Source organism: Biomphalaria glabrata, chromosome 7, assembly GCF_947242115.1.
Source record: "Biomphalaria glabrata chromosome 7, xgBioGlab47.1, whole genome shotgun sequence".
NCBI classification, from domain to species: domain Eukaryota; kingdom Metazoa; phylum Mollusca; class Gastropoda; family Planorbidae; genus Biomphalaria; species Biomphalaria glabrata.
Window position 1 is genome coordinate 15,389,340 of NC_074717.1, and position 26,516 is coordinate 15,415,855.

The 26,516-nt window shown below is 34.9% G+C and overlaps 1 protein-coding gene across 1 annotated transcript; it reads left to right on the plus strand.

Moving 5' to 3' along the window:
- On the plus strand, positions 1 to 25,389 carry LOC106069677 (protein arginine N-methyltransferase 5-like). Its single transcript, XM_013229390.2, has 16 exons — positions 1 to 164; positions 12,114 to 12,232; positions 12,423 to 12,508; positions 13,110 to 13,241; positions 13,330 to 13,433; positions 15,001 to 15,214; positions 15,573 to 15,734; positions 15,894 to 15,971; positions 16,111 to 16,169; positions 16,728 to 16,853; positions 17,173 to 17,348; positions 17,446 to 17,558; positions 17,659 to 17,752; positions 18,068 to 18,184; positions 24,281 to 24,345; positions 24,978 to 25,389. Exons 1-16 carry the CDS (start codon positions 37 to 39, stop codon positions 25,131 to 25,133), a joined length of 1,929 nt encoding a protein of 642 aa, XP_013084844.2. The 5' UTR covers positions 1 to 36; the 3' UTR covers positions 25,134 to 25,389.
- The last annotated feature ends 1,127 nt before the right edge of the window (positions 25,390 to 26,516 follow it).

Sequence of the window (26,516 nt, forward strand, 5' to 3'; positions counted from 1 at the left end):
CTACCGATAGTGGCAATAGTGTCACATTTCCATTTTATGGAATCACTTCATTTAGATTTAGAAGAAGAAAAAATGCCAAGAATCAATTCAAGAGCATCATGCGGCAGGGATTTTCATTGTTGTCCCGACATATCGACAGCTATTGAAACGGCTTGCAGAGCTGGGTAATACTTTTATAGAATATTATAGATCTAAATTAAATACACAGTCTCAGTCAGTATTATTTATTATACTGTGACTGTCACTGGGCTGTAGACTGTAGTCAGTGTATTCACTGTATTGTAATTGTGAATTATTGCGTAATACTAGTAATAGATCTAGACGTCTGGTCACGTCAAGTGTCAAGTAATAGACATAGACTTCATAGAGACAATAATAGACTTACAGTTAGATCTACATCATCATAGACACTCTACTGACTCTACTGTCTCTACAGATCTAATCTTCATTTCTAGATCTACTTCTTCTAGTCACTAGTCTATACTAGACTTATAGTATATATAGTAGATCTAGATTCTTATATTAGGCACACCATATTTGGGAACTAGGTCAAATTTTTATTTTATTTTTTTATTTGGTGATGGTTTAACTTACAAAAAAAACTGAAAGCAGATTCTTATTCTGCAACTTTACTAAAGGACTATAAAAATAGCTGTGTTTCTTTGAATTACCACTCATAGTCAAGATTTTATTTTAAAATAAATTAGGTCACTTCATGCTCCTATACTAAACACAGTTTTTGTGCTTTCTCCTTTAGCGCACATTGAGCACCGTTAAGAAACACCACTATGTTATATAAATTGCTTATAAATTATATCTGTGTTAATTAAAAATTATTTAGATTGTATTAAAAGAAGAATATTCACTTCTGCAATATGTATTTATAGTATATTGCCTCTCTCTCTCTCTATATATATATATATATATATATATATCTGTGGCATTTTACGTCTCGTGAGACGATCTTTTCCCTTTGCAACTTCTTGTGTGACTAAAGAGGCCAATCCTTGATACACAGCTGCGATCACAGGTTGGACATATAAAATCACCAGGCGCCATTGCATTTTCACCCTTCTTTCTGCTTCTGTTGTGTATGACATCTGCAATCTGTGACCCTTCCTTTATGCTCTCTCTCCATGTGGATCTGTCCAGTGCCACCTCTTCCCAGTTGCCAGTGTCGATTTTGAAGAGCTTCATGTCGCGTTTGCATACATCCGTATAACGTAAAAGTGGGCGACCAGCGGCTCTCCTGCCTTCAATTAGATCGCCATACAGGATGTCCTGTGGAAGTCGACCTACTGGCATTCTATGAACGTGGCCAAGCCAGCCAAGGCGTCTGCTGCTGATAACAGAGCGGATGTCCTGGCATCCTGCTCTATGTAGCACTTCCTCATTTGATATCTTATCTTGCCACCTTATTTTAAAGATTCGCCTTAGGCATCGGAGGTGGAAGACATTCAGCTTTTTTTCCTGCCATGAGTAGGTTGACCATGTTTCACTTCCGTACAGCAAGGTGCTCAACACACAGGTCCGGTAGACTAGGGCTTTAGTACTGCTAGTCAGCAATATGTTGTCCCAGACTCTTTTCTGCAACCGTGACATGGTGGCCATTGCCTTGGCTATCCTGTTGTTTATGTCTTTATCCAGTAGAGTGTTGTTGGATATGATGGAGCCAAGGTAACAAAAGTGATCAACAATTTCTAGTGGTTGGCCATTAATGCTTACTTGAGGTGCAGTGTTTGTGTTTTGGACAAGTATCTTTGTCTTGCTTTGACTGATGTTTAAGCCGAACTTCTGGCAAGCAGCAGATAGTTTGTCAACCATGGACTGTAGCTGAATATCAGAATCAGCCACAATAGCTGCATCATCATACAGGAGTTCCCTGACGAGTAGCTTCCTAACCTTGGTTTTTGCCCGCAGCCTTGATACATTAAATAGTTTTCCAGAGGATCATGTATGGAGAAACACACCTTCGTTTATGTCGCTGTACGCATAATGCAGTAGACAGGAGAAGAATATGCCAAACAGAGTAGGTGCGAGCACACATCCCTGCTTGACACCACTGCAAACCTCAAAAGGTGCTGATTGGGCTCCATTGAATTTGACAGTACATTTATTTTCCTCGTGAAAACACTCAATTAACTTCAGTAGTTTGGGAGGGCAACCTATTTTCCTCAGGAGTTTGAAAAGGCCACTTCTGCTGACCATGTCAAAAGCTTTAGTCAGATCGACAAAAACAATGTAAAGGGGTCTGTCTCTCTCTCTAAATTTCTCCTGCAGTAGTCGTAGAGAAGATATCATGTCTATAGTGGACCTACCACTCCTGAATCCACACTGAGACTCTGGGTAGACTCTAGAAGCTATCACTTGCAGCATGGATAGTGCCACTCTAGCAAAGATCTTGCCCACTATACTGAGGAGAGAGATACCCCTATAGTTGTTGCAATCACTCCGATCCCCTTTGTTCTTGTATATTGTGACTATAGTTGCGTCACGCATGTCCTGTGGGACATGACCTGTTTCCCAACAGCGGCAGAGGAGAATATAGAGTTCAGGGAGCAGGAGTGATTCGTTGACTTTCACTACTTCCACTGGGATACCATCACTCCCAGGAGATTTTCTATTTTTTAAGCAGTTAATTGCTTTTTTGAGGTCACTAAGGCTCGGAAGCTCATCTAGGCATTCCAGTACTGGAAGATCTGGTAGAGAAGCCAGGGCGACATCGTCTACTGAATTCTGTGTGGCATAGACTTCGAGGTAGTGTTCTGTCCATCGTTCTAGCTGCTTGGTTTGATCTGTAATTTTTTCTCCTGATTTGGATAGGGGGGGGGGGCAGGCTTAGACACTGCTGGACCCAGGGCCGCTTTAATGACATCAAATAGAGCTTTGCTATTTCCTGAGTGGAGACTATCTTGGATTCTGTTGCAGGTATCTCTCCAAAAGTTGTTAGCACATTTTCTAGCCATTTGTTTTGCCTCTTATATATATATATCTTACATATATATCGTTTATAGTTTATTTATTTATAAATGCCTACCTATATAATCTATGTGTAGAGACAGACAGAAATAAATCTATATAAAATAAATTATAGATCTATAATTTAATTATTATAATTTAATAATCATGATATTTTCAACTAGGCTACATGTATTGTTCTCTCTCTCTTTCTTTTAATTCCCATCCAAGGACACTCTTCTTTTCATAATTTGGATGTTCGTTTTGTTACACCTTAACATCCCCTCCCTCCCATAGATGCTTTTCTTTGTATTTTCATGACGCTCTCCTCCTTCCCTTCACTGCCTGTATGATAGGTTGTGACACTACCTGTTTAGTGTATACCTCTCCTCACCACCAGCGCTCACCTGGCGTGATCACCTGAAGTGGGCATGGTCTCTGGCTTCAAATTAGCAGTCCCCACTTTTTCTTTCATTCATAAATTATATATTCTAGATATCTCGACCTAGGTCAAGTTTATTCATTGAAAAAATCATATATTTATTAATCCCAATAATATTTCTTATTACGATTTTGCCTTCTTCAATGCTGGACTTGTCCGCAGCCTTTGATATGCTAGACCACGAAATTATGATGGCCAGATTCTCTGCCACTTTTGGTTTAACAGGAATCGTCCTAAAATGGCCTCAGTACCATCAGAGGTGTCGCATCTGGCAGAGAAAATCAGTAGTATCGTTGCAAGGGTGAGCAATTGGATGGTTGAAAATGAGCTCAAGATGAATGAAGACAGAAATTGGCACTCGAAACAACGTCTCGAAAGTTGAAAGCACAGATTCTCTTTTTATTACGAACTGCCAGCTTCCTTATGTCCATGTAGTGCGGAATCTTGGAGTTTTCTTCGACTCAACACTATCTTTCGACCCACACATAAGTCAGCTCTGCAAGGGTCTTTATCTGCAGCTGCGTAGATTAGGCCAGATCCGACTATATTTAACAACGGAGTCAACAAAAACGCTAGCTGTGGCATTCATACTCTCCTGCCTTGACTGCTGTAACGCCGTGCTAGCAGGTATACCTGATGACAAAATAGCCAAACTGCAATGTATACAGAACAACGCCGCACGAATAGTTCTTAGAAAAACAATACAAGATTCTGCTACTACGCTCTTGCGCATGCTCCATTGACTTCCCGTGAAAGCGAGAATCGATTACTAGGTCGCCACACTTTGTCATCAGTGTATATATAACAATGAGATGCCCCTGTACCTTAGAGATCTGATTATGTCCCCCATAGAGCCCTGCGCTCAATGAACTCAACGCTTTTAGTGGTGCCACGTTTCTCCCTCAAAAGCTACGGTCTGCAGGCTTTTTCAGTGCACGGACCAAAGGTTTGGAACTCACTCCCCATTGATCTCAGACAGACAACATGCTGCACCACTTTTAAGAAGAACATTAAGACCTACTTGTTTAAAACTTTTTTAGATTAGTTTTTGATTTATATTGTCGTGTTTGTGTTTGTAATGTTATTACAGTGCCTTGAGCCTACATTTTGTTTGTTAACAGCGCTTTATAAATAAAATTATTATTAATTATTTTTGTGCACTATAGGAGAATGTGTTAAATTCATTATTATTATTGAAACACCTCCTTTTTTAATTTTATTTAACAGCTAACAGTATGAATGTGATTGGAATATCTTTCTAAAGATGTTTGGAACCTTATTTTGATATATCCACCAGCCTACGATCAAACAGGCTCATAATATAGTCCTCATCCCTTATATGGGTATCAATTGCAGGGGCAGGTTAAAACAACAGCTTTACATACATGGTTACCGAGTCTCTTAAAAACTGCCATCTGCTTTGGAAAAACGGAACAAAATTACCGGAACTTATCTAAAATTGGACATGCGCAGTCCCGAATCGTCGATTTTTGCTCCAAACATAAAAACAAATGAATTACAAAAAAAAAAAAGTGACGCGTTCAAGGAAGGAGAATTTGATTAAAGTCTAAGTCTTTTAGTCTATAGAGTAATAGACGAGTTACTAGAGTTAGAATTGTTATGATTAGATTTGATTTAGATCTAGTCTAGTTATACTTGATATAGAATCTAGATTTATCCAGAATCTAGATCTACTATCTAGAGTAACTATCTTATTAAATCTTAGTCTTACATAGAATATAGAGATCTACATATATATATATTATATAAATATATTGATATTGTCACAAAAATTATATATATGATATATATATTATTATTATATATATATATATAAATATATTATTAATATATGTTACAGACATGTTATTAGTTATTTCAAAATAGAAGAATAATTAAAATCGAGATCTAATTACGGTCCTAGTTCCTAGCATTTCAAGAGAATCCCCAACCCCCGCTAATAGATAATTTATATTATATGTGTGTTGTGTGTAAACTTAATTAATCTTTATTACATTCTGACCCTTCATTCTTTCAGAAGACGTTTATTGTAGGTTCTTCCTGGAATTTAGTGGAAAAATTGTAGACTCCCCGCTCTTGCCGGGTCTGTGAGCTCCCCCAGGGGGGGTTCGGCTCATAGAATTTTGTGTTTTTCATTTGCTTTTTTATTATATTGAAGGTGGTTTTTAAACACATAACCCCTCTTGGCTACGCTCGTAGAATCCGGTGACTGATGAATGGATAGTCTTATATTGAAGAGGGGGTTTATCCTTAATTTCGGAGGGGGTTTTAAAATCAAAATCTTCCTTAGCTATGCTCTTAGAATATGGGGATGTCCTGGAATTTAAAAAAAAACATTATAAAAACAAACAACGAATTATCATTTCAAACATTGGTAAAGCAGCACTTAAATCGCATCTTGAAATCCGATAAGCAAAATGATGGCTGCTGTATTTGTCAAAAGGGCTGCCACAGTCTCAGTGACTGTCACTTTTCCTACACCGACAGCTAAGCCAGTAACCCAACAAATTCATAGTTTTATGTTACTGCTAAAAGGCAATCAACACGAAGTCTTTTGAGCACCTCAAAGGTTGTGCCAAAATTAAAAGCTTCATCTCAATTGCAAAGGTTTTGGAACCTTTTATAAAAAAAATCAATCAGATGCACTATTGTTGGTTGCCCTCTAATGCTTTATGGCCCAATACCTCTTTAGCATGCTTCAGTCATTTTAGCAAAGACTTAACACCAGCTCTTTTCAAAGAATGTACTTATGTTTGTAGATTTGACATGCACCAAAAATCTAAATTAAAACTAAAGCCAGCGCTACTGATGTTTTCAATTTCTAGATGGAAAGCAGAAAGTTTCTGCTGACAAAAGTTCTCAAACTAGTTGAAAAATCTCCATTGAAGAATGCTATTCCCCAGAGTTTAAAGTGGCAAAAGCGCAAATACCCTTTACAAGATATTGATAGCTCCTTAAATGTTTTATAAGCCACTTTGAGCATCTTGGTTCTGCTTGGCCATATTAGTGCAGATGACTGTGATAGTATTTAATCTGAATGTACACAATAGCCCATTTCCATTTTAACCACAAGTTCTGCTGCCTTCCAGTTCTTCAGTGTCACCTCTTATAGACTGAATACTTTCTTTAGCCAGCATGTGAACACTGAATTTTCTAAACTCTGGACAGTGATGACAGGAATGTATACCATGAGTATGGTAATTTAATTAAATTATTAAACCTAAATTTATCAACTTTGACTATTGTTATGTACTATTTTGGCACAAATCTTATGTCGTGGAATTTTAAAATTTCTCCTGGAAAAGTCCTGGAATTTCATATATATTGACTTTGGTGCAGAAACCCTGCTAATTTTAAAAATTGAAAATAAAATACAAATCCATGCAGAAAATAAGCAAAAAATGATGAACAACATGTTAAACTCTTATTGCTGGATTTTGAAAGTGAGTTATATTGTTTGTTTTCTTAAGCTCTTTAATAGAATTTTGGATTTTATTTTTGTTTTGAGAAACAGGAAGATTCATGGGTTGGCAATGACTTAGAGCAGGCGGAAAAATAATAATTTGCTTTACATGGTAGGCATCTTTTAGTGAAATATTAAATCTATTTGAAAGCCTTTTACAATCTCACTTAATTTGTTTGTAGACAAATGAATTACTGCCTAAGGACATCAATGCCTGTGCAATTTACCTAACAATTGTTACAATGCATTATGAGGAACTGAAGATTTGTTTCTAGGATGTAATAAATTTATATATAAATGACAATTTTTAAACATCAGTTACTGATGTTAAAATTAAGTATAAGGAAAAGAATACATTTACAAAATTTTGTCTTCAGTAAAAAGAATGTTAACATAGGAGGCACAAAAGAGATATGACTGCATTTAAATGTTCCTGTAAAATTCCAAAACTGTTGTTGAAAATGGAATTATTTTTAGCTTTTCCCTCAACATACAAGGTTAAACTAGATTTAGGGCTGCAAAAAACTTAATGAATAGCAAAGAATTAGACTGGATGTAGCGACTAGAAAAGACCTTCGCCTTTCTTTGGATTGACATTTCTAATATTGTTAAACTGCAATAGGCGCAATGTTCCCATTGACTTAATTTCATTTTTAGTGAATTCAACAATAATAGTATTTATTTTGTAGAGATTTAAAAAAAAACAACACTTTTTTTTGTCTATATAGGTTTATTTTATTGATGTCCAGTTTATTTTGACACTTTAAAAAAAAATTTACATATATGAAATAGATAATTAAACATGTCTCAGTGTGTCATTTTTTAATTTTTAGCGCCCCCCGAAAGGGAATAGACGATATTAGTTTTGTGTGGTCTGTCTTTCCGTGTGTCCCGTTTAGATCTCGTAAACTAGAAAAGAATATCAGGTAACCGAGCCTTGCTCGGATGAATAATTTGTTAAGGAAGGATATATACCCGAAGTCATTTTGGGAATATTGTTGTAATTACGAAAATGAACGATCGGGTAAAGACTATCAATCCGAAGAGTTGCTTTTTTGTTCTGTCAGTTCTCAATGTAATTGTACATGGCGATTAGAATAGAAATTCCCCCCAACAGTAGGCCTATAGAAAACCACAGCTCACGTCTTAACGTTTTACATTGGTTCTTTGGCGTAAAACTATTGGGCTATTTTAGGCTTGGAAGAAAGTCTTTGCAATCGAACTTCTAAAATGGTTACTTTCTGACATTTAATATTGCAATTAATATATTTATTATGGCTCTGAGACATGGACACTTTACAGAAAACAACCAAAGATGCTTGCGCTCCATCATGGGCATACGGTGGCAGGACAGCACTACAAACAGCAATGTCCATGCCAATGCCGGTATATACAGTATACAAGGACTTCTTATGGTCCGACAGTTGGAATGGGTAAGGCACGTAGCCCGTAAGGGAGACGAATGTATTTCAAAGGCAGTCTTTTTTTTTGGTGAGCTAAAAGGTGGTCGACGTAACAGAGGCGCCCCACAAAAACGCTTCAAAGACCAGCTTAGGCGTCAACTTTCCTTGGCTGACATAGTAGAGAGCACCTGGTCCTATGCGACGAGACAGCTGGAGGTCACTCACGAAGGCCGCGGTATACACATTTGAGACCAAAAGAAAATCTGCTGCCGAGGACAAACGCAGACGGCAAAAAAAAAATCTAAATCGACCACCTGCGGACAATGGTTATGCTTGCTCTGGGTGTGGCAAAATGTGTAGGTCACAGCTGGGAGATACTGCATTCCTCACTAATCTTCAGACTCGAAGACAAGCCTTATTATTATGGCTTTAGTAAGAATCATCAAATGATGCAAAAATCTCTACCTTATAGTGTAAAACGTGCACCTAGTAACAAAGTAAAATCGTGCATTTTTTCCTAAGAGACTTAAAAACATAGCGTTAGTATTCTAAAAAAGCATTATTGTGAGGCATCTCTGTTACTCCGACAACCTTTCAGCTTACTAAAAAAAATAAGATTGCCAAAAATATGTTCGTCCCCCATACGGAATAGTGTGTGGCATTTTACGTTTCGAGAGACGATCTTTTCCCTTTGCAACTTCTTGTGTGACTAAAGAGGCCGATCCTTGATACACAGCTGCGATCGCAGGTTGGGCATATATAATCACCAAGCGCCGTTGCATTTTCACCCTTCTTTCTGCTTCTGTTGTGTATGACATCTGCAATCTGTGACCCTTCCTTTATGCTCTCTCTCCATGTGGATCTGTCCAGTGCCACCTCTTCCCATACGGAATAAGTGCCCTGCAAAGCGGGACTGTCGGGTTATAAGAGGTTCATACTATTTTGCAAGAGTATTGCAGTCTTTGGTGAAGTTGTTCAATAAGTCTTAGTTGCTTTCTATAAAGTAATGTCTCAGATCCACATAGAGGGGTTGAGAGAATCACTGGTTGACAATGATTTTTGTAGAGAGGCGGAGCGATTTATTTCGCCACACTCTCGCTTGGAGGCGTCCATTAGCACAACTATCCCTGATCACATATCAACCTCTCTTTAAAGCAATGCGTCATTTGATACTATGCTTCCCAGATAATGTTAAGTTATCTACCACTTTAAGGGATGTCTATGCACGGTGATCTTTGAGCTGAGTAGGTTTTATTAGGTGACTTCTGTTTTACAGAGGTTTATAGATTAACCATAAAAAAGCAGCAGCGTGATAAAAATTCGTTGACCGCGAGCTGGATATTGTAATGTACTAGTTTAGAGAGTAGGTTAGTTTTGTTAGTTAAATATATTGTGTATAGTTTTAGCGACGGTAAAAGTAATGACAAAGTAAGACAGACTAATGACGTAGTAGACTTAGGCGAACAAGAGACCAACATGGCGTTATGTTAGAAGTAGGCTGTTTTGAATAGTAATTGAATAGTAGTTAGTTATAGCGACGTTTTAGAAAGACTGGACGGATTTCCCAGTGGTTAATAAAGCATCATTTTATAGAACTGAATGTTGTTATCAAGTATATCTATTTTGTAATGTTCTGTGGCTAATGTTAAAGTAATAATTGCACAACATGAAGTCAGATTAGATTAGCCCACAACAATATCATCAGGGCCAGCCTTAGGCCTATGCTGCCGCAGTGGACCCCGAAGGTTCAAAAGCCCTGCGCTAATTCTAGGTTTAAATTATTAAATTAAACCAGTATAATTTATAATTGGGTTCCCGTGGTATCCTTGTTTTCAAGGAGCTCCAGGAAATCTCCTGAAACTCATAAAAATGTCCTTAAAAAGACAAAATCGTCATTCTAGGGGTGTCAATCAATATGGTAAACGCCAGTTCTACGCGTGATATAAAAAAACGGCATCGTCAGCTTTCATTTAATAAAAATGTAATGCAAATACGAATTTATTTTCTAATTCAAAATCTTTATTTTCACTTATTATCCTTATCCCTACCCTTACTGGTCCGCGCGCAATCCATTTCACATAGTGCCCCGCAAATGTTAGGGCCGGCCCTGGTTGTGCAAGTAAGGCATAGATAAGCTGTGTTATGACCATTTCCTATGTTTTGGTATGGGACAGTAGACTTCGAAGCTTAAGCACATTGCAATAATTCACCAGCAAAATAATAACAAAGTAAAAGCTACCTACGTGTGTACACCATTAAAGTGTAAACAATTTATAAAGCCTTTAAAAGACAATAACTAATCATACATAAAGATATTTAATTTCATTATTTTACTTGCATGGTTTCATAATGGATCAATGTACAAAAAGATGGTGTTCAAATGTTTAATTACGCCAATTGAATAATTAAAACTTTTTCTTGTTTGCAAAGAAAAGTCTTAGTGTACTGCTGTGAGCCTAGTGACGTAAGCGGTGTCAAGTTTTTTTCCCATTGACGTCATATAGAAAATTTCATTCATAAAACATTCTAGCCAAAATTAATTTTTCGATAATGAGCCATTTTCAAACCGATATAACGGTCGACTTCGAGTTTTCCTGATGTGGCCAATGAGTTGAGAATTTTTTTCTCACTTTTATGCACATACCGTGAAATTTTAAAGAAAATTGTTAGAGCCGTTTTCGAAATAAAATGTATATATGTTATATATATATATATATATATATATATATATATATATATATATATATATATATATACAAGAATTGCTCGCTTAAGAGTATAGGATATTGAAACATCCGACATAATAATATTTCAGAACTTTCAAAGTTCTGATGCAACGGCTACTTTTTCTATTCTGAAAGTGAAAATTTTAATTTTTAAAATCAACTATGCAAGCAGTTTTTTCATAAAAATACACCATTTTTACAACTTCACTATTAATAGTAACAAACATGGCAGGCTATTTAGTAAGGGATATGACTATTTACCATATTTTCAACACATTTATGCAAACGGTTTTAGATTTTTTTGTCAAAAGTTCTATACAAGTTCTGTCATAAGTCATACATTTACAAAAGAATGTTTTGTGTTTTTTAAAGAGAAAAAATCTATTTAATATGCATATAAGTGGAATATAATTTAAAACAACAATTAATTAGTTTTTCATATTATCGCGTGAACTGCAGCGTTATACTACTATAACCATTGTTATGGCTCTTCTGCCGTTTCAAATCCAAACAATGAAGTAAAAAGGAGGTAACCTTTACCAACTCAGTAAACACCGGCGAGTGTTCTTGTTTTTTAAAGATCTGTCACGTCGCTTGTCGCTAAGTAAAACTTTCCCCTTATTCCCAAAACAAAACTAAAGGAATTTTTTGCGGAAATGTTTTTTTCCTTAAGGCTTTCAATAAGAGATTGGCCTTTAAAAAACAATTAGTTCAATTAGATAATCATTATATGACATCACTTAGGCCAGGTTCACATCTAACTTCACTTTCGCCTATCCCTTGGGGCGATCTTTGGGGCTTCACACAAGATTGGTCAACCTTCTTTATCCATTCCTCTCTGTCATTTGCTTTTGATAGAATTTCATTCTGATATTCTTTCTGAAAATATTGAAACCTGCCTTTTTACCTACCTGGGTGGACCACTTTGGGGGCTGATTTTGAGTTTGTGTTTCCACAAAAACTGTCTTTGTAACCTTGTTTTTTTTTTTTTTTTTTTTTGTTTTTTTTTAAATGAGCAATGATTTTAAATAAATTTATGATTTCAAACAATTTATTTTTTTAGAGAAACTATTTGCCAACTTTGTGTTTCTGTATTACAGATATGATTTTGTCTGTTTACCTCTTGTCAACCCTCGATTCAAGCGTGAATTTATTGATGGACCTGCTAAAAATAGAAAATGTGCTCTAACTCGCTCGGATATGTGTTTAGTTAGTCAGGGTAGGTTAAATTTTTCTTTCATGTATATTTCTTATCTTCATGTTTATTGTGTGCATATCTTGTATAGGGAGAACAATAAAACTATTGCCTTATTACATCATTTAAAAGTTATATAAATATTATAAATATTAATTAATAAGTTTATTTCAATGACAATAAATAATTATATGATGATTATAAATTTGGTAAGATTGGAACAGCCTTGTAGTTGGGAAAACATCACCTTGGCTACATCTGGATTCAGACCATTACAATACAAGAAAAAATAGTGAATTAGTAAGTAAAAGTTATGTCTTGCGAAAATGTATTAATTCATTATAAGATTATAATAATGAGCTGTAACAGAATTATTTTTTTTTATCCATGTAATAAAAGAACTATGCTTGAGTTACCAATTTTTTTAGCTTTATTCTGTATGATCACAGTAAACATGTCCATGACTCACATTACTGATTGTACAATCGACACACAATAGGCATGATGCTGAATGCCATTAACAACTCAGTTACACTACAATCACCCTACCTCAGAATTTAAAGAATCACCAACATGCAAATAATTTATGAAAAAAAAAAACAACAATGACTAATTCCTGATTGTACTATCAACACACAACAGACTTGACCTTCTGACAGGCTGGACATACACAGAAAATAAAGGACTCATTTACACTATAATCCACAAGATGCATTGCAGTTTTTATAAAGAAAATAAAAACAATATTGTCATCAGATTGTGTGCTTAAAATATGATTTAAAAAACTTGTTATTTCCAATTTTATTAATTGCCTTTTTATTTACTACTTAAATAAGTATTTCTAGCATTTTAATAAAAATTATATTTTTTCTAAATCATTCATCTTAAATATATTTCCAAGGCTTTAAAAGAAGAGCTAACATGGTCGGCACATCTTGGACTGCCTGCTGTTCTTATGCCTTTACCCAATGGGAAAAGTATTAATTTGGCACAATGCATTAGTGAACAAATTACCTCCAGCTATTACCAGCAAGTAGGCTTTTTTCTTTTCTTTGCTGTTCAGATATTTACTTTATTACAAAAATGGAATGAAAATATTAAAAAACTATTTTTTTTTTCAGCAATATTGGTTGCAGGTTCCTTTAGTGAGCTATGCTGACTCCTGTGATCCAGTCATTGAAGGTGTTGATAGTAACATGGATGGTTATGAGGACACATGGCAATGGTTGGTTGGAACATTTTACTTCATTTTTTTGTTTACTTCTAGTGTTGATTTAAAGATCGAGGTGCAAACAGACATGCATACCATTCTGCATTGTCACATTTTTAAACAAAAATCTGGTATGTTCAATAAGGGATATCATTGTTTCCCCATATTTGGAATACCATCAAGAAATATTAAATGCAAATTTAATGGTGCCTAAAGGTGAAAAGCAATTTTGATTTTGCACACTCAGTCTGTCACAAATAGATCTCAAAAAGTGCTCATGAAAATCTAAATTCACCATCACTTGTATTATGCTCATAGTAATGCAATGACAACTGTTGATCCTCTGAATGAACCTTTTTATTTTAAAAGTAAAATTTATTTTTTATCATGCACATCCATCCCAACTGACTTAATGTGGTCACCATAACTGATCATTTCATCTTTGTCACTTCATCATTATGTAATTGTGCTGTTAAGGCTTTAACTTTTAAGCACTAATTTCATCTAATATATATGCTTTAGATGACCTTTACATCATCTGCCATATAGGTTGCATGGTCTAAATGGGAATTTCACCTTACTTTAGACACATTGCTGTTAATAGCTGACTTGTTTTCAGGTTCATAATCAATTAATGGGCTAAAATATAGGCAATTAAACATAATATCTAGATTATATTAACAGACATTTTTCAGTTTTTTCTTTCACTTCAGTCACTCAGTAATTAAAATTAAAGTTATTGAAATAACAAGAGTCTTACTCTAGCACACTGTTAACACACTTTCTCTACTTGTCTTTTTCTCCCCTTGATATATCCTAGCAACATATATGCATTAGCAATAGAATTGAAAGCAAAACCACCTATTACAGTAAAAAATGCTATTTTTTAGTTTCTGGGAATTTCTATTTTGATAGTCTCTATAATTGTAATGTGACATTATCACATTATATAGCTACATATAAAACAAAAAAAGAACTATAGACTTAATTAAGTCTGCCTTTGGCGTCATTGAATATGGGGCAGTGACTGTACTGAGACATATTCAGATACCTTTCTTGAATTATTTAAATTATGTGTCACTCATTGAATACATGATGATAAAATTGCAAATCTATACAGGTTTCCTGTTTTGTTGAATCATTTTATAGCAACGTTTGTCATTATTATGCTTTTTTTTTATTTGCCCACATTTTTTCTGAATGATGTTCTTAGTAATCATTGTTGTAAGTTTTGGAGGTAGGCATGTCTGTGTAAATATTGATTTTGTAAAAACAAAAAAAAAAGGTTATGGATATTCAAATTTTTCTCAATCAATAGTCAAACTTAAATCTGCTTTTTTTTTTTTTTTTTTTTTTGAAATTGTAAAACCTCCCGACCTAATTTATCTGAGTACTTTAATACTTCTCCATTGGGCTGACAAATTAAATATAAAATCTCCTGACCTAATTTATCTGAGTACTTTAATACTTCTCCTTTGGGCTGACAAATTAAAATTAGAATCATTACAGAAAACTAAAAATTTTCTTAATATCTTTCCATGTAATAGCATAATTATTATTAATTATTAAATTTTTTGTAAAGGTGGAACCTTTTCCGGTCACTGTGTGACTCAAACAAAAGGTTGGGTGTTGCTTTGGAATTGACAGCTGACCTTCCATCCAGTGAAATAATTGACAGATGGCTCTCAGAGCCAGTCAAAGCTGTGATTGTTTCCACTTCACTTTTCTTGACCAATCACAAAGGTTATCCAGTTCTAGCCAAGCCACACCAAGCTGTAATAAAGAAATTGTTTAAGGTAAAGAATTAGGAAAAATAAAATTGAATTGTGTTTGTGCATGAAATAACAGCCAACGGAAACTTTAATTTATTGCTAACTTTATTCAAAATATGATGTTTTATCTTTTAGCTTATAGTGCTAGGAAAATAAACTTAATAATTATAAGTTTAATTTATAACTTCTGTACAGAATATTAATAATTGAACATATATAGTAGTTTATAAAAATGTTGTAAGGACAAGGTGCATTTAAACCATGTATTCCAGAAAAAAGATTACAATTTATACATAAAAGTGTGTGGGTGCCTTGGGTCTGCAAATCCCAGACAAAAATTCTGTTTAGTTAAAAAGTGCAGTTGTCAATTATGTTGTTGCAGTTGGAAGCTCAGGTCATTATCACAGGTCAAGACAGACACCCAGAAAAGACAATCAGAGCTTACCAGCAGTACATAGATCATCTTTGGCAGACACAAGAGCCTCTTGATACAGTTAGCCAATTTGCCAAAGGTTATGAAGACTTTTTGCAGTCTCCATTGCAGGTTTTTTCAACAAATTTTTTATCAATTTACTTACTTTGAAGAAGATGTAGTTTAAATCAAAGAAATAGCATAATGTATAGTCTGTAATTAATATTAATTTCTTTTAACTAGCATATATTTTATTTGTTATTAAAATTGTTGAATTTTGATTAAATGTAGCCACTAATGGACAACTTGGAATCACAAACCTATGAAATATTTGAAAAAGACCCTATTAAGTATTCCCAGTATCAAAAGGTAAGAAGTTTTGCTCAACAAAATATTCTTTTTTTTCCTTTAGATTTACTTTCCATAAAATATTATTACACAGCAAGTGTTCTTGCGCACATTTTTTATAATTTCTCTTTTCAGCTAACATTACTATTCTTTGTTTCAGGCTATTTATGAAGCATTAAAGGACAGAGTTCCTTTAGAAGAAAGGAATACGAAAGAAGTGTAAGAAAATATTGTCTTTGCCCAGTTCATGAGCTAGTTTTTTTGTTTTTTTTAAGTTAAACCTCAACAGATATTTTAAAATATTTTTTTTTTTTTAGCTTTAAAGTAGTTGTATCAGTCTGTTATTAATCATGATACTTTTATGTGTAATCCTTTTCCTCATATTTGTTGATGACAAAAATAATATGTTTTGGAAGGAATAATTATATGAAAATGTTATGTTGACTCATGATGTATCTAAGAATAAGTTGTCAAATCATATGTAAATGTAAAATGTCTTGCATTAATTTGACACACACTGACAAAAAAAGAAAGCTGGTTAAATACTTTTTAAATCAGTAGAAAAAAAATTTAAGTTACTCTTTGATTTTAAATCTATTTGAATTCTTGACTTGATTTTTTTCATTTCATTTTTTTTATCAGTGCACGTTGGTTTCAATGATGGAGACAAATATTTCTTAACATTGACAATTAAGATTGTCTCAATTTTAAATATTTTTACAGTTAAGTTAATGTCTATATCATTAATTATGTTTCTTTATTGGCTTTTATTCTCAGTGTCATAATGGTAGTTGGAGCTGGTAGAGGACCATTGGTGCGTGCTGCTCTTGCAGCAGCTGAGGATATTGGTGTCAAGTTAAAAAAGCTTTATGCCATTGAAAAAAATCCAAATGCAATTATAACGTGAGCATTTTTCATAGTTTATTCTGTATAACATAAAGGTAAAATTTTAAAGAAATTTTGATAAAAATCTGGTTAAAGGGCAGTAGCTATAAGCCAGTTGTGTAAAAACAAAAACCACATAAATAAAGTATTTTGACTTAATTTATAAAACCCTAATCTCATTCGTCACTTAAATCTACTGCTAAGACTCATAAAGAAAAATCATTTGATCCTTACCAAGTCATTGAAATAAATTGCTACATTTTGTATGTGAAAACAAGATTTCTTGTTTGGTAAGAGTTTTGCCACTATTCTAAATGAGTTTGTCTAATGTTGCAAGGCTTGAGAACATCAAGGATGAAGAGTGGAAAGACAGTGTAGAAGTTATTTCCTGTGACATGAGAGACTGGGAAGCTCCTGTGAAAGCAGATATACTTGTGAGTGAACTCTTGGGATCCTTTGGTGATAATGAACTGTCTCCTGAATGTTTAGATGGAACACAAAGATACCTTAAAGGTAAACTTTACATTTGTAAGCTAGTTTAACAAGACAATACATGTAGGCTTTGTACATTGAGAAGAAAATATTAATGAAGGAAACTTTTTATTTATAGAGGATGGTATTAGTATACCAGAGCAGTACACATCATATCTGGCTCCATTAATGTCTTCTAAATTGTACAATGAAGTCAGAGCATCAAAAGCTGAACGAGGCAAGCCACCAGAGGTAAGGATTGATTAGTCAATACTACTTATACTTAACATGACTTTGAAAATAAACAAACAACTTCCTACTGAACACATTCAATTGGTCTGTTCTCTTATAGGCTCCTTTTGAAATGCCCTATGTTGTTCGTTTACATAACTGTGCTACTCTGGCCAAACCTCAACCAGTGTTTACATTTATTCATCCAAACAAAGGTACACACATTTGTTGTCTTTTAACACTAGATGTTAGCAAGTAATAAAGGCTTCAGATAAGTTATAAATAAGTTATAAAAAATAGGGAGGTTGAATTTCAGGGTTTATTCTTACTGCTATATGTTAGCAAAACTAGTCTAAAAATTAAAACTATGAACTAGTTATTATCAGTGACATTGGGTTTACCTTTTTGAAGAAAAATAAATTACTGAATAGAACTTCTCAATTACTATACAATAGTATACTGCATTCCTCACCTTGAGTATAATATTTCTATTCTACTTTTGTTGTTTTTATTTTATCTTTAATTTCCAGATGATGTGATAGATAACTGTCGATACAAATCTCTGGAGTTTTCTGTTGATCAAGATAGCACTGTCCATGGTTTTGCTGGATATTTTGATACAGTTCTCTATAGAGATGTTACACTGAGTGAGTGGTACTATATGCTTAAATTCTTAAAAAAGTATATAACTTAATATAAGCATGTTGTATAGAAACTTGTATCAACATTTTTTAAACGAAATTTTAAAAGTCTAGTATGATATATGTACTAGCATCAGAAGCGTCAGTAGGCAAATTGAATAAAATTTCATTTTTTATTAATTTTCATGCTATTAAATTTATAATTACTAGTCGACCCACGGCGTAGCATAGGCGTTATTTTGCAGGGTAACTCTAGTACGACTTGTAGAAATAAGAGTGATCTTTCCATGACTTCGAGGTCACAATGGTTACTAAACCAAAAGTTGCAGAGAATCTGGCCATCATAATTTCATGGTCTAGCGTATCAAAGGCTGCGGACAAGTCCAGCATGGAAAGTATTGATATGTGGCCTATGTCGGAATTGTGAAGTAAGTCGTTTAGTACCCTGACCACTGCTGTCTCTGTGCTACGGCACTTCCTATATGCAGATTGAAATTCTTCCAAGAGACAGTACTGTTCAAGATGAGAAAGAATTTGCGCTAACACGATGCGCTCCAGATGCTTTGACAGGAAGGGAAGATTTGATACCGGACGATAGTTTTTTAGACATTCCGGGTCAAGACTGGATTTCTTTAATAAGGGCCTGACAAGTGCATGCTTAAATTGCTGTGGTACAATGCCTGAAGTCAGTGAAGAGTTCACAATGTTAGTAATTGTGGGTACAAGCTCATCTAAACATTCAAGGAGCAAGGAGGTTGGAATAAGATCAAGGTCACATGACTTATTTGGCATCTTTAAAATAGTACTTTTGACATAATCTTCAGATACACGCTGAAACTCGCAAAAAGGAGAATTTTGAAAAATTGGAGAGTGGTTAAGCTGTGATGAGAGGGATGGCATGTCATTTCTGATTTGCTCAATCTTGCCAATGAAGAATCTATTGATGGAATCAGGGAGTTCAGATACTGGGAGAGATGATGTCATTTTGGGGTGTCATTCAATATGGAATATAACGCCAATCCTACGCGCAATAAATAAAAACGGCATTATGCATTACCTGTAATTGTGTAATCTGGTGAAAGAAGCTTCTTGCGCCTCAAACTAATGAAGAATTACTTGAGGTCAACAATTCTCGTTGATAGATTGAAACATTTAGTAATTCTTTCCTGACTGGAAAGGTTTGACATGGAACCAAGCATCAGAAAAGTGGCTGCAGCTTTAAACCTTTTAGAAACTTTTTGTCTGTAGTTACTATAGAAAATGTAGATAACAATAAGCTATTAATAAACTACATTTCGCCATCGGTGTACCAGATGATAAGTGACAAAGAAACGTATGAAGATGCAATTCAGTCACTAAATAACATCTATGTTCAGCCTACGAATGAAGTATTCACAAGGCACAAGTTAGCCACATGTAGACAGGAACAGGGTCAAAGTATTGACGCCTTTTTTTAAAAACTCTGCAGTCTATCCAAGGATTGCAATTTCAAAGCCGTGACAACTGAGCAACATTGTGACGAATCCATACGTGATGCATTCATCACCAGAATTGCCTCCAACAGTTGCCTGATCTACGAGCCTCGATTAATTGGACTCAAACAAAACAAGAAGTAAACGCTATATCTAGCAAGTGTTACTTCTGCGGCAGAGGAAGACATCCACGTAATGAGTGCCTTGCACTTGAAGCAACATGTAATCTGTGTGGCAAGAAGGTACATTTTCAGAGATCTTGCAAATCAAGAAAATCTACAGCTTTTGCCCTCGCTATGTTGCACTCTTTAGGACTAGGAAACCTCCTTGATCCTTCTCAATGGGGTGCCACTTAAAGCCTTGATAGACACTGGAAGCTGTGAGAGTTATGTATCATCACGAGTTGCCAGGAGTCACAAGTGGCCGATAAAAACCTCCGTGGACAGAATATTTATGGCTTCTACTCACTTGTCTCGAGTTTACTGAAGGCCATATCTTTGCTACCATTCAACTCAAAGATGAAACATATGAAAATACTAAACTGTCACTTTTAGATGGATTGTGTTCAGATGTAATTCTATGCTTAGATTTCATAAGCTTACACAAGAATCTACAGATTACCTTTAGTGGAAAGAGACCACCTCTGTGTGTAAGTACTCTTAGACCAGCTAAAGTAGAGGCGCCTAGTCTTTTTGGTAACTTATCTCCAAACTGCACTCCAGTGGCAACTAAGTCGCGCAGACACTCATTACAGGACACTAAGTTTATTAATGCTGAGATTCAGAGACTACTAAAAGAAGTAATAGAACCTTCAAAATCCCCCAGGCAGGCACAGGTTCTAATAACAGCTAATGATAAAAGACGATGGTTATTGACTATAGTCAGACTATCAACAGATTTACGCTGTTAGACACCTATCCCATGCGAAGAATGGATGAATTAGCAGAGAAGATTGCACAATTTTCTGTCTTCAGCACTCTGGACCTCAAGAATGCCTATCATCAGATCCTTATTAAAGAAGAAAAAAGGCCATTCATAGCTTTACCCGTTTCGAAGAATTCCATTTGGAGTTACAAATGGAGTGGCTTGTTTCCAGCTAACTATAGATAAAATAATCGAAGATGAGCAACTAGAAAATACATTTTCTATGTGACCATCTGTGGACATGATGTCGAATCTCATGATAGAAACCTGCAGAGATTCTTCAAATTAGCTCAGAAGCTAAAAGCTCAAATAAGCTAAAAGTGAGATCGGAACACAAAGTGTCAGACTTCTGGTATACGAAATATCTGAAGGTCAGCTCTAGCCTGACCCAGAAAGATTCAGAGCCTTGCGGGAATTAAATGCTACGTCGAACCTGCGAGAACAGAAACGAATAGTGGGCCTGCTGGCTTATTATTCTCTATGGATTCCTAATTTCTCAGACAAAATCAGCTTGTTAACTAGAAATAAACGATTTCCTGTCTCTGAGGAGGTCAAACAAGCATTCCAGGACCTAAAGGATGAGCTCGAGATATCCGCTGTTTACACCATAGATTACAATCGCTGCTAACAGTGGAGACAGATGCTTCTGACATAGCTATAGCAGCTACACTTAACCAAGATGGCCAGCCTGTCGCCTTCTTTTCCCGGACACTATCGCAAAGCAAAAGGAGACACTCATCAGTGGAAAAAGAAGTGTATGCAATTGTAGAATCTTTGAGAAAGTGGAAACACTTCCTTATCAGAAGACCCTTTACTCTTGTCACGGACCAGCGATCCGTGTCCTTTATGTATTGTAGACAAAATAAAAGCCAAGATCAAGAATGAGAAGATCCAAAGGTGGAGGTTAGAGCTATCCTGCTTTCACTATGACATCGTTTACAGACCAGGTACTCAGAACTCAGCTGCCGACACTTTCAGCAGAAATCGCTACTTATCCGCAATGCCATGTAACGACTTAAAATTACTCCACAATAGTTTGTACCACCCTGGTGTAACTCGGATGCTACATTTTGTGAGATCAAAAAATTTACCTTTTTCTTGCGATGACGTCAGAACAGTGATCGACCAGTGCCAGTCATGTGCTGAACTTAAACCTTGATTCCTTTCAGGCAACCAACAGGACTATTAATCAAAGCCACTCAGCCATTCGAAAGAATAAGCATGGCTTTTACGGGGCCTCTTCCTTCCAACTCGCACTGTACATATCTACTTACCATGATCGATGAATTCTCTAGGTTTCCTTTTGCCTTTGCATGTCCAGATATGTCATCTGCTACTGTTGTTAAATTATGTGACATCTGCTGATGTCTATGATATAATAGACATCTGCTGACATCTATAATTTATGTGACATCTAATAACAACTATGATATGATATAATAGACATCGACTGACATCTATAATTTATGTAACATCTGATAACATCTATCATATAATAGACATTTGCTGAAATTTGTTTACTTATCTTTTCCACTCTCTAACAAAACTCTCTTATATCCTTATTCTTTTTATCTTCCATTCTCTCTCCAACACCTCTCTCATTCTCTTTCTTTTTTTCTCTATCCTTTTAACTCTTTCATTCGCTCTGTCCCTTTCTCTTACTTTCTCATCCTTTCTGTAGCCAATACGATATCGCTTTCTTAAAGCTTACTGTTCTTACTGTTGTTAAATGCCTAAATGAGTTATTTGCCCTATTCGGGCTACCCTCCTATGTCCATACCAACAGAGGTACTTCTTTTATGTCTGCTGAAGTACAGAAGTATCTTAATGAAAGACGAGTGGCTATGAGCAGGACCACGCCTTATAATCCTACAGGAAATGGTCAAATAGAGAAACTGAACAGTAGTCTTTGTTTTACACTCCCAGGTCTTGACTACATCTCAATGGGAACTAGTATTACAAGACGTGTTGCACTCCATTCAGTCACTTTTGTGCACGGCGACAAACAAAACTCTAAACGAGAGACTCTTTGGATTCTATCGCAGTAGTAGTTCTGGAACATCCCTACCAACGTGGTTAACATCTCCTGGTCCTGTGTTGTTAAAAAGAAATAATAGATCCTCTAAGTATGACCCATTAACAGAAGAGGTAGAACTTGTGAACAGCAAACCTCAATACGCTCTTATCAGAACACCTAGGGGGCCGAGAAGAAACAGTTTCTTTAACATTGTTGGTGCCCAAAGAAAAAGACTTTCACAGAAAATGTGAGACCCCTTGTGCTGAGAGATGGTTTTTCCGGGAATGCGCCACCCTCACTTCAAAGCGAAACAAAACAACGCAGAGAATGCTCCTCTGAATCCTCCTGCTAACCAAACAACCTAGTCATTCTTATCGGGGGAAGAGGACTCAGTTGAAGCCCCGACCATAAAGTCACAAAGTAACTTTGTTGGTACTGATACTGATAGTACTAATCCAACCTGCCGATACAACCTAAGAGAAAGAAAATCAAAACCCAATTACAGGTTTTAGCAGACTCATGTGTTTGATACACAGTGTGCTATTAACCAAACAATTTCAAGCATCAAAACCCAGAAGAAATAGTTTGTCTTGCAATAACTGAGGAGTAAATCTATATTCAGCAGTTTGGATAGGCCAGCTGCTAGCAAGTTCAGTGATTAATTAGGATTAACTTAAAAAAATCTTTAAAATTTTTGTGAATAGCGAGTGTAGTGACTGCTGCAAAGAATGGTTTGAAAGAAGAAGAAAAAAAAGCTGAATTCTTTCCATATGGGATAAAATATTTTCAGTGCCAGCATAGCTTGAAAGAAATTGCCTTTTGATAGAACTTGAGGTCTCTGATCCAGCTTAGCAAACCATTTCATCTGCTTTTAGTCTAAATTCACTTTCAGAAAAATCTATGATTAAATGTGTTTATTTTGAAGAAAAAAAAATGTTTATGCTGTTTTAATTTCCTGGATTGCTGCATTTTCGTTAACAGTGCTCTGACTGCTCTGAGTAACAGGTTTCACATGAACAGCTTTGAAACCTTTGTTCATGAAGAATATTGTACATAAAAGTGAAATATTTCTGTCCTACAAATGATTTCTAAGTAGCTATGCTAGTAAAACAACTGAACATTTTTCATAGTCTTTTAGGTGCTTTATGTAAGATATGTCATTTATAAGTGAGTTTGCACATAGAATCCTGAAGATATGATGAACTGAGTTCGAGTGATTGAACAGTAATTGCTGGATATTGTTACACTATTGGCCAATATTTAAAACAGCTTAGGGTTTGGGCATGAAGACTAAAGGAGAGAGATCTGTGTTGAGGCAGGCTAGAGCCCTCCATGGGCTGTTGGGCCACTGGGCTGGATGGATGGATTGGCCAGTGCTTGCTGAAAGGAAGAAGTGATCTCAAAAGGGAGGAACATGTCCTCTTGTGCCAGACGTCTTGTAACGCTATTCTAAATTGGAACTTTCTTAAATTTTGGGAACCCTGGTTAATCTGATTGATCAAATTGATTTAGATGTGCATTTTATATGTAATGTTATGTGTGAGTATGAATGATTTTTAGGGGCCACTATATGTTTAACTTTTTTTTCTGTATCGCTTTAAAAGATGCTAATCAGAGCATTACCTGATTAAATCAGTCAACATTTTATATTTCAAAACAACTCATGAAACTTGAACTGTATCTCTGTAGGTATTGTTCCAGAGACACACTCACCTGGCATGTTTAGCTGGTTTCCCATATTTTTTCCCATAAGGGTAAGTGACTAGACACATTTTCACTTCACTTTTCATTGAATGTCATTAGATTTTTTCTCCTTAGATGTAATATTAATGTAATATTTATTTATCTGCGTAAAAGTTTAAAAAATAAAGAAAATGAGTTTATTTTTTAAATGTAACAAAATTAAAATTTTGAATTCAACTTTTAGATGGTGAAGTGAGTGCACTGAGAATCTAAGATAGAAATAATTGAGTTGAATTGTTAATAATGATGTTAGTACTAAGTCATCTTTCCCTAGATATAACTATACACATAATGAGAATGTTAGATAATGAGGAAAATGCTGTATCATCTGTGCTCTGGTTGGCAGAAAAAAAAAGCTTTATCCCAAGAAAAAAAAAGATAACTCTTGTGGAACTCTCGCATTCACATGAATAGTCTTTGTTCAAGAAGCAAAGTGTCCTGAAAATGATGCCAAGTTGCAGTACTATCATGGTTGTTAAATGTCTGATGATTTGAATGCAGTGTCATCTTTATAGTCTCAAGTGAAATAGAAAGTGGAAATGTTTGAAGAGAATATGTGTTTTGTAAAATATTCATATAACAATTTTTAGATACATTCAAAAATGTTGGTAATTAATCAATTGAATTTATCAATTTATTTCAGGTTCCTATAATGATTACATCAGATTCCATTGTGACAATAGACATTTGGCGCAGGTGTACTTCTAAAAATGTCTGGTATGAATGGGCATTTCGCTGTGGTGGTCAAATATCCCCAATCCACAATCCAAAAGGAAGATCTTATACAATAGGATTGTAATAACCTTCAGAAAAAGTCTCAAAATCCTCATTATTGAAATGCATTTAATATTACTACCAGTAGTGACTTATATAGTCAGAATATGACTTGATCAAAATAATTGTTTTTTAATTTCAAAATTTTAGATCATTGTTTTAAGAATATTGTTTACAAGACCAACTAAAAAAAACTTCTCTATGTTAATGTCATAAACCACTTTTGTGTTTAGTTAATAAATATAATGACAATAAAGTAATGTGTAAAAAATGTTTCCAAACTAGCTTTTTCTTGTGTTTTTTTTTTCTAAAAAGTTTCTGTTCGTTTTGTGTTGTCTGTCATGTTTAGAGTTTAGAAAAGCTAATGAAAATCTGAATTCATAATTTGTAGCTTGCTACATTGTGTACAATGGTTACTTATTGTTTGAAGGCGATTCCTTTTGTTTTAAAAATTAAATATCCATGTTGTTTTTCTGACAAATACAGCATGTGTTAAAAATAATTCAAAAGACTCCTATACAATTTACTAATAATAATATTTGATATCTTGGGTTTTTGGCACAAAAGTGAAATGATTTTTTTTTAGTAACATGTCAAAATGATGTTATTAAAAATATGACTTATGTATCCTTAAGTACTAGCTACTAAATACAAATATAGAAAACGTTTATTAATGTTAACAAAAAAACTAAAAAAGCACATTGTTTGATCATATTTATATTTTTTTTATAGAGATATTTACTACACTGGGGCTCATGTAGAGTATTATTAGTTCACTGTCTAACAGTGTCCTTATTCTTACTACCACAAAATGTAAGACTGCCATAGCTGGCTACGCCCATGAGGAACTAAATGATAGATGGACAAGGGCTAGCAAGCTTTTCTTTCTTATTCATACTTTGGAAGCCCATCGGAGGTGTTTGTTTTCCCTGTTGGTCTATCCATTTCCTCTTAGGAATTCTTCGATGAGAATACCTTGAAGTAGGTAGGACTAGATTACATTCACCAGATCTTGCCACAAAATTCTTACTCTTAATATAGAAAACCATGCATTGGGTGTGAGTGATCACTGGCAACTAATGCATTGAATGTACATTTTATGATATAATTGTGGTTTTTTATTGTAGTTCATAAGTTTCTGGTATTGGTGCTGAAAATATAACACCTGCTTTTTATCTGAATTGTTTACGAAACAATAGAGTCATGGGGACTGCCTATGAGAGATTGTGTGAAGCACAAACTTTGTAATCTTCCTTTTTTTAAAAAAAAATGTGTTCGTAATTGCAAAATTTGCATGATTTTCAAATTACTCTAAACATCACTGTTGGGTACTGGTATTTATTTTATGCAACTTAGCACTATTAAAATTTGAGTATTTGTATTTACAATCTTATCTTGTAAAATAAAA